This window comes from Drosophila subobscura, chromosome A (assembly GCF_008121235.1).
Source record: "Drosophila subobscura isolate 14011-0131.10 chromosome A, UCBerk_Dsub_1.0, whole genome shotgun sequence".
NCBI classification, from domain to species: Eukaryota; Metazoa; Arthropoda; class Insecta; order Diptera; family Drosophilidae; genus Drosophila; species Drosophila subobscura.
In genome coordinates, this window is record NC_048530.1 from 5,005,965 (window position 1) to 5,015,233 (window position 9,269).

Genomic DNA, 9,269 nt, shown 5'->3' on the forward strand with positions numbered 1-9,269 from the left:
TATTCGTTTTCCTTCGCTGTGTGTCTGTGTGTGTTTTCTTTTATATTGACTTAAAATGGCGGCCTTGTTTCAGCATTAATTGACAAATAACATCCCTTAGAAACTATATGTGCACATTGTTTGTATTATTATTTTATATTTTAGTTGTTGCCTGTAAATGAATCTTAGTGAGAGATCCATCCATCCTTCTGTCACAGACACAGGCATAAAGTGCTCAATTTTTAATTAATTTTAATAGGCATATATTTTATATTCTTTTTTATATAATAGGATTTGTTGCACTTGTTTAAAGCTTAGGCTTAATTGATTAGCTCTGTATTTTATATGTATGTACATTCCTACATTTAGTCATTAAAATACACTATGCCATTAATTACACAAAAAAATATAATATATACTTGTATAACTATTATTATTTTATGACGCGCAAGCTTAAGAATATTTAACAAAGTTAGCTAAAATATAACACAATGGATTGAGAATTTGTTAAGTAATATTCTGAGGAGGTTTTGGGGGGACAAGAGGCGGTTGCGGGGGCGTGGGGAACATGCACATTTTACATTTAAAAATTACATTTAAAAACCCTTCTGAGGATCCGTCAAGTGTGTGGGCATGGAGGCGGGGTTTGGGTGGGGTGTGTTTGGTTTTCTTTTTGTTGTGTTTGTTCAAAAACGTACACATTAAAATGCTAATAGCTTAGTACAACTTTTAAAATTCTAATTATATTATGGATAACTATTTATATAAAACATTTCGTGTTCAGAACACTTTCGGCTTCGACTCTCTCCTGTGGCTACTCTTTGCTGCTGCTGCTGCTGCTGCTGCTGCTGCTCCTTCTACTGCTTTAGTTGCAGTTCCCCCCCGTGATGTGCTTCATGTTTCTATGTCCGTTGCTGCTGCTGCTGTTGCTATACTCGTGGCCGTACCCGTCACACTGTTACCTATTTCGGCATTAATAATCTCTATAATTCGACTAAATGTGGGTCGAGCGCGTGGTATGGCATTCCAGCAGGCCAGCATCAGTTCGTTGTACACAAAATCCGTACAGCCCGGCGACTGTGGTAGTCTGTAGACATAACAAATAAATTCATTAAGATGCAGATGATAAGACCACAGTAAATTCAAAGTCAAAGAATTTTAAAATAATGTATTAAACTATCACTAACCTTTCGCCCTTGTTTAGACGATTGAGGAAATCTTCTTGGTTTAATTGTGGCGGCACTAGATTAGGCGCTTCGCCACGTGTGAACATCTCGTAGAGCGTAACGCCATAGCTCCACACATCCGAATACGATGAGAATTTACAGGTAGAAGTGGCCTCCGGGGAATACCTATAGATACATGCGGATAGTTAGCGATAGTTAACGATAGTTGTTTGCTTTTTCAACTCACCATTTAATGGGTATATCCCGATTGCTTTTGGCATAGTAGTAGCCCTCAGAGTTGGCAAATTGTGCCAGACCAAAATCCGATATTTTCACACAATCCAAGTCAATGTGACTCTTGCGATCCACCAGTATATTGCGTGCTGCCAAATCCCGATGTATCAGACCCTTGCCAGACAAGTAATTCATGCCCTGAATATCAAAGAATTGTTGAATATTGTTTCTTCCATAATTGTGAATGGAGAACTCTGCCGAGAACCCTACTCACATGTGCAATCTCAACGGCAAAGCGTAGCAATCGATTTGTGGTCAAATCTGGTGCCTTGTAGCGTAGATAGACATCAAAGGAGCCATCCAAATACTCCATTATAATGCTGTGTGTATTCTTGTCCCAATATTTAAACTTAACAACATTCGGATGCTCCAGATTGCGCATGATAACAATTTCACGCTGAAAGTCCTGCGTCACCTGCATGGTGTTTAGCTTCTTGATGGCCACATTCTCGGACGGACGCTCCCGATTGTCGTAGTCGATGGTGCCCCGATAGACAATGCCATAGTGGCCCTTGCCTATAATATTCTGTGGACTATAAATCACACGACAATCATCCAGCTGCAGCACCTGTGGCATATTCTTCACATCCAAAACATGCACACAATCCTGATTGTAATTTGGCGTTTCTGTTCCATCTACAAAGAAGCAGTGAAGCAACGAGATTCGATTGTTGGCTGTTCAATTTCTCTTGCCCCAATGGGCAGTGCAGGCAGTACTCACTTGGTATGGGTTCGGCAACCACCGTATAGTTGGGCTGTATATCCGATTTCATGGCAATAAGACGCGAGAAGATATCGTGATGGCTGAAGCGCTTCTCCGCATTATCGCTCCAGCCATCCATAATGGTATCGTACATCAGCGGCGGGCACAGCTCTGGATCGATGGGTGGCAAAATGTTACTATCCTGCCGGCGATTGCTCAGCAGCTCCTCCTGCCGCACCGTTCGCAAATCCCGCTGGCAGCGTGAAAATATCTCATAGATGGTCGTGGCAAAGGCCCACAGTTGTGTGCCCAGATCCTGTTTAGCCGCCTCCAGATTCTTGTAGTATTTGACGGGTATCCAAGGCGAACTGAAGCCAAAAACAAAAAGGTGAGCAAAAGTGGGTTTAATATGACAGTGTTATTATGGTTACAGTTCGTTGTAGCAAAGAGTGTAAGCAAGGAGCAGCAAGCGAGAAACGAAAAGTGGACCCAAGCTAATATTCTGTACTAAAAGTAACAAAATAAAACTGATTTAGCCTTCAAATAGATGCATCTCTAAATTGTTGCTATTGCTGGTTCAAATTCGCACGGAAAAATAACATAAGTGAGCGGCCAACGATAGCACTTTCGATTGTTTCGATTGGTCTGCATTTTGTGTGGATTCTTTTAGTTGATAATTTTCAATCAGATTAGGCTACATCGAATTACTTGAATAATGTCAAAGCAATCCTTGATAAAGGATCTAAACCAAGTAGAAGGAAACGTTCGCACCGCCGACATGTGCGCCCTCATGCTTAGCATATTCCAAGAGTTCTTCACTTTGTCATGTGCAGGGGCAGGGTATTGATAAAGCAATTCGGAACACTTCAAAGTCAATTTACAAGATATCTTTTGCTTTTGTTTCTGCTGCTTGCTATCTGATCTGCTGGAAAAATTCCACTTGCTGTGGGTCTACACAGCTCTTCGTTTCTTTGCTGGCTGCGACTTGTGATATATTTTTTTTTGGTGTAGCAGCAATTCAAATTGAATTGTAGCTGACTGAATGGGCAAACGATTTTTTTTTTTTTTTTTTTTTTGTCGATTTACGTGACTCACTCAGATTCGTTGTATGGTCGCGGATAGCCGGGATCACTGATCTTGGCATCGAGCATGGACATTTCTGGATCAAATTTGGTCACATACAAATTACTGCAGCGTATGTAGCTGTGTATTATTTTGTTGTCCTCCAGATAGTGTATGCCCCGCACCAGGCCGTGCATCAGATCGAGCAGACAGTGAAGCGACACCGCATCGCGCCTCTCCAGCAGGAACTTGTTGAGTGGCCCATACCGGGAGTACTCCATCACCATGGTGTATGGATCGGAGAGCGTAAGGCCGTATAGCTTGATGAACTGCGGCGACTGGATGAGGCTCCAGGTTTGGGCAAGCTTAAAAAATTCCATAAAGTTGCCATCGTTCTTCAGCATCTTCATCGTCACGGACACATCCTTCACCAGGCTCTGTTGTATCCAGTCGCCGCGCATCGTAAACATCATGCCATCCTCGCTGAGCGTTATCGAGTCTGTAAAAGAAATTATCACCAGTTTCAGTTTGCTTTTATCCCAAGCGGTGCAGGTCGCCACCTCACCTGGATACCATTGCAGATCCGTTTTGGGATTGAATATCTGCGGATTGCGTCGCTGCAGCTCCGCCTCGCTCAACTCCATGTCAGTCTTTTTGGCTTTCAGATTTTTTGGCAAACACAACAGCAACAGCGGCGGCTTGTCGTACTTGGAGGCGGGCACACGCAGACGGTCCGGACTGTTGGCCGGTATGAACTGCGCCAGCTCCAGCAGATCGAGAAACGTGTGCTGGCCCTCATTGTAGTAGAGCACCCACTGTCCCTCCTTGCGCAGGATCTTTAATGTTTCCGTTTTGCAGCGTTCATGGTCGGTGTTGCGGCCAGTGCTAAAAAAAAATAAGAGATTTATTTTGGGATTAGTTTAAGGCACAGCTAACAAAATTCACAAAGTGTTGCATGTCGTGTGCATGATTTATAATAAAGAAGGGCCTGTCATGCCATGCTTAAACAACTTACAATAATTATTGATGCTACACTTGTTGCCTTTTTTTCTGATCTATGCCTATCAGTGGAATGAGTTCAAAGGGGAGCATAATTCAAAGAAGTTTTCTAATCAAGAAACAAATCCATGCGGAATTAGCTCTCATGTGGATTGCTGGACACTAGATTCTATTTCGTACTTAAATAGTTTAGTGTCATTAAACTAAGCTTAACCATAGCTTCAACCCATGCTCTGTTTATTTTTAGTTTTCCGTAGAATTGGCAAGTCTCTGATAACTCAAAATTCGATACATAATTCCGCAGAAAGTGCACTGATAAAAAGTGAGATTAAACCCCCCGGCCGATATAAATAAATAAATATTTGTTGCTTTACCCCCGAAATCAATTTGGAAGCACTCAAAAACGAGCTGCCAGGCGATATTTTTCCTTTGATCTGTTCGGAAAGTGCATGAAGAAAAGTGAGTGAGGCTCCAAAGTGAGCAACAAACACCGCATTGAGTTTCAAAGAAAAGTGAAGATAAAGCTGGGATCTGGGGCTCAGGCCGTGTGTAAATGAAAAATAAATAAGATGCATGCACATACATTCTCGTATTGATGTCAATGTAGTAGGTGTTGTACTCCCGATCGCACTGCCGGACAATGTAGCTGCCGCACTTGTCGCCATTCTCGTGCAGCTTCATCAGCGAATAATTGCCACCGATGGGGCCATGGCAGCAGAGATTTCCCAGCTCCTCCAGCGATGGTGTGCGATACGAATGGCACAGATCCTGCATCCATTTGACAGTTAATCTGTGGAGTAAAGTTATAGATTACAATTCGTTTGCCATAAGGGATGGATGGGGACTCACCTGATGTATATGCCCAGATAGGAGATGAACGATTTCATTTCCTTTTCGGTATGAAAATGCATCACATAACCCTTGGGCAGGCCCACAATCTCCAGTCGCACATCGGTATCATTGATTTTTGAGATCATAAATATACCTTCAACGCCGCCCACTAGAATCCACTGCAAAAAAAATAAAAATTAAACAAATGGGTGAGTGGTTTCGTTTTTGTATTATTATTATAACTTCCTCTTCGCTTTTCTCGTGTAATGATAAGAAGGCTCTCTGGTGTGTGGCTTTTATTTATATTTGTATTTCCGTTTATTTGCACCGCCAAAGGGGAGAGAAAGAGAGAGAGAGAGAGATTGCACTGATTCCAGTGTGTGCCCTGCCAAAAGGGCTTTCCGGTTTACAAGTAGAGGAAAGTACACGCAAAATCCTGGTGGTCTGCCAGCTATATAGTATAAATAGACTGCTATCCACTATGCTGCTCCAATTAAGAATGGAAACCGGGCAACAACTCTCGAACAACTCAAACGAAACTCTTTTGCCTGCTGCTATCTATCTGTTCAGTTTTTATCTTTCATCTCTCAACTTTAACTACAATAAAAAAACAACAAAATGCATGTCGTGTGCATGACAAAACAAATGAATTGGCTTACTTCTGCTTTCTTTGACTTTTGACTCTTTCTAAAACCGGCAAGTCATAGACATGCCATAGCCTTTCCTCAAGCAGATCTCCTTCGGAGTATTAAATTTCACCCACAAAATATCTCCAGTAATCACGGAACTATTTTTGTTTTCAAAATTTGCCACATTTTGTTGTCCAAATCCATCAAAAGTATAATTGTTCCGAGGCACGGGCACGTTTTGGCATGCAAATAATATCGAAAAATATTTCAAATAGTCAGCCCCACCAAACGCTAATTGAAGCACCAACGATAAGAGGCTAGGGGGGTGGGGATGGGGATGGAGTGGGTCGGGCGCGGGTAAGGAAGATGTGTTTATATGTACGTTTGTCTGTATGTACCTTGAGCGTGGCCTCTGATGTAACGCGCGCCACCTTCAAACCCGGCTCGGGCGAGTCGTGTGGCCACAATCTCACATAGACATCAATGACGGAGCTTTGGGCGCTGCGCGACTTGCTGCGCTTCCCGCTGCTCCTGGCCGTGTGGCTGTTGTTGTTGGTGGTGAGGGTGGAGAGCGTATTGGTGCTGGAACTGGAGCCGGTTGTCAGTGTGGTGGTGGATGTGCAGGTGGAGCTGGCCATGCTGGCGCCGCTGTGGCTGCCGCCGGCAACCAGGCCGCCCATGCCGCTGGGCGGATCCTCGTTGGGCAGGTGATCGACGACGGCCGTGAACTGCTCGGTCATGTAGGTGGGGGCCAGGTGGCAGATCTGATGGATGTAGTGCCACTTCAGCTGGGCCGCCGTATTGTTGGAGTTCTCGCTGAGCTTGCGGAAGTACTCGCAGATCTTGGGGCCCACGAAGAAGAAGTGCGCGTTCCACACACTCTTGGGCAGGTACTGCCGGCACGAGCTCTCGATGGTGCGGGCTGACAGCTGCTGCTCCTTGAGGTCGATCAGCATGTCCATGACGGCCAGGCCCGTCACCTTCTCCTTGTGCTCCGGATATCGAATCTCGGCGATGTGCTCGTGCAGATTGTCGAAGCGCATCTGCCAGTAGAGATACTCGTGGCTGTGCACATCGATCCTGTCCAGCTGGCTGTCCAGCTCGGGTACGCGGAAGCGCATGCGAAAGCAGTAGCGGACATGACAGCTCAGCCTCTCGCCCGGCAGCACCCAGCTGTGCCCGTAGCTGAGGAGTTGGGCACGCGAGGAGCGGCGCGTGCCGAGATGCTCGCGTATGCCGAAGAGCAGCTGGGCCGTGGGCAGGATCTCCAGTTGGCGGCACATTGCCGTGCAGATCTCCTCGCAGAGCATGACCGGCGAGAAGCGATCGAACTCCTTGCTCTTGTAGTTGTAGACGTGAATGAGGCCATCGTCCTGATGGATGCTCTGGCTGGAGGTGCCGCTGTGCAGCGAGTTGTTCGTCAAACTGGCGCTGTCCCCCAGCGATGTACGCCCACTGCTGCTGTCATCCATGGTCGTCCCCTACAGTCCCTGACCCTGGCCCTAGCCCTGGTCACCGTCGCTGGCACACTGTGCACTATACGGCATCCAAAATGGGAACCGTCGTCGTCGTCGCCGTCGTTGCCCCCCGATTGCCCTGTTGCCCGCCTTTACGCGCAGCGTCAGCAGTTGGTATACGCGCGCGGCGGCCCCCAGAACACGAAATGGGCCAAGTAGAACTTCACTTTAACTTTCAACCTGCAGAGCTACAACAGAAAGCAAAAGCCGAAACCAAAACCGAAACCGAAACCGAAAGCGCAACAGCTACAAGCAACAAATTCAAAAAAAAAAAAAAAGTATGTACGTTCGTTTCGATTAGATGCGTGGATGCCGTTCCTTTATTTACTTTGCCCGATTACAGCGTTTTATTATTTTTATTGCATCGCCTATGCGCGCGCAAGAGTCAGAGGCAGTGGAGGAGGCATCATCAATCCGCTAGCCACAACGCACACAACACGGCATAAAAAAAAAACAACGAACGAAAGCACCAAGTCACGGAAAATATTATTTACTTTTTTTTATGCTTTATGTTCAGTGTGACCGCGGAGAGTCAAAGATATACCTCTCACTTTTAGAGTATACCGTAAATTATACATTCTTACATTTCATGCCAATTGACTTTTTATTTACCGTTTTGGTTTGAACCTTAGTTTGTAAACAATTCAACAAACCGAGTTATAAAAACCAGCTAATCTTTAGGGGAATTGACCCATCAATTGGATAAATTTATAGTTTTATTGCTGAAACGCACACCTAGCTGGTAATGTTAAATAGAATATCAAAATCAAGGAAAATGATTTAGGATTCGGTATTTTTTTGTATATTTTGATAATGATAAAATATATTTCAGTATATTTCTGATGGTCATGCGGTATATGTCACACTGAACTGCCATACGACGACTTTATATAACCTAAAATTAAATTTTGTGACTAAACTCTGCATTTTGTTAACTGAAAACTAAACGTGAAGCGTCCACAAGAACCAAGCCAGGATGTCCGATTTCGAGAGCGACTTGCCCAGCAACGACAGAGAGCTGCAGGAGTTCATGATGATAGAGCAACAGAAGGCAAAGGTCCATGATAAGGTAATGTTGCGCCTCCCTGTGCATGAGCGCCCCAATCTAATCAAACATCTAATGCCAATTGTGGCAATGGCCATACAATCCCACAGTTACACGAGTTCAACGAAATCTGCTGGGAGAAGTGCATTGGAAAGCCCAGCAACAAGCTGGACAGCGCCACAGAGACATGCCTGACCAACTGCGTGGACCGCTTCATTGACACATCGATCCTGATCACGCAACGGTTCGCCCAGATTCTGCAGAAGCGCAACTAGAAGGACATGTGAGGCCGGCAAGGGGGAAGCTTCCATGTTGGAAGCCGTCAGCCGACCCAAAAGACAGGACGCTCCTTCCCTTCTCTCTGTCCTGCGGCTGCCTGCACCCAATGTCCTACTGTTAAAACTATTTTTAAACAATTACCATGTAAGAACCTTTTTTTTGACGTGTCTTCGATCGAACGGTCGGTCCCGTCTACACACCACACACAAGTGGACAAGCCACTCAATGGCCAAAGACAACCGCCCGTCGCTAGATTTACACCCGCTGCCAGCCGCCGGGTCATGTCTGTTGGCCATTGAGGGGCCGACGGCGACGACACGACCCTCAAAAGCCACCAGTACAACATCAGTGTGTTCTATATATGTAGCCCCGTGTATATAATAATAATATATACATAAATATATGCTTCTGTTGTTGGCTTGAAGCTATTTGAAACGAAACCAAAATAAGTGCAGCCTTTTAGCATGGGATGCGGAACGGTATGTTAGATCCATTTAGAGGCTTGCTTTCGTTTTTCTAAAGTACTAGAGTTATACATTTAGTGGATAAATGTCTAAGTAAATCGTAATGAACCAAACTAACTAATTTCAAATATACCGGCATTAAATTGAAGAGGCTGCCAACATGTTGGCCATAAAAACATGAGTCTGGAGTTCAGCAACATATTGGAAGTGATCATTCATCGATACTTTATTGCCGAAAGTTGATGTTGTGCTGTAAAGTTTGCTCCGATCTGCACGAGGTAATCTGCAACTCAAGCTGACC

At 44.8% G+C, this 9,269-nt stretch overlaps 2 protein-coding genes across 4 annotated transcripts; one reads left to right on the forward strand and one right to left on the reverse strand.

Annotated features, from left to right (window-relative positions):
• Window positions 1-347: 347 nt before the first annotated feature.
• On the reverse strand, window positions 348-7,673 carry LOC117894707 (tyrosine-protein kinase hopscotch). The gene is made up of 10 exons (XM_034801892.1): window positions 6,062-7,673; window positions 5,053-5,213; window positions 4,787-4,993; window positions 3,770-4,089; window positions 3,238-3,703; window positions 2,161-2,510; window positions 1,654-2,075; window positions 1,393-1,577; window positions 1,167-1,331; window positions 348-1,066 (listed from the first exon to the last, which is right to left on the reverse strand). Exons 1-10 carry the CDS (start codon window positions 7,133-7,135, stop codon window positions 874-876), a joined length of 3,543 nt encoding a protein of 1,180 aa, XP_034657783.1. The 5' UTR covers window positions 7,136-7,673; the 3' UTR covers window positions 348-873.
• A 375-nt stretch (window positions 7,674-8,048) lies between these two features.
• Window positions 8,049-8,944, forward strand: LOC117889756 (mitochondrial import inner membrane translocase subunit Tim8). 3 transcript variants are annotated; one of them, XM_034794214.1, is made up of 2 exons: window positions 8,049-8,245; window positions 8,332-8,944. In XM_034794214.1, exons 1-2 carry the CDS (start codon window positions 8,157-8,159, stop codon window positions 8,498-8,500), a joined length of 258 nt encoding a protein of 85 aa, XP_034650105.1. In that variant the 5' UTR covers window positions 8,049-8,156; the 3' UTR covers window positions 8,501-8,944. The 3 variants fall into 3 exon arrangements, with proteins under 3 accessions (XP_034650105.1, XP_034650116.1, XP_034650096.1); XM_034794225.1 differs by having other exon boundaries at window positions 8,049-8,240; window positions 8,327-8,944; XM_034794205.1 differs by having other exon boundaries at window positions 8,050-8,249; window positions 8,336-8,944.
• The last annotated feature ends 325 nt before the right edge of the window (window positions 8,945-9,269 follow it).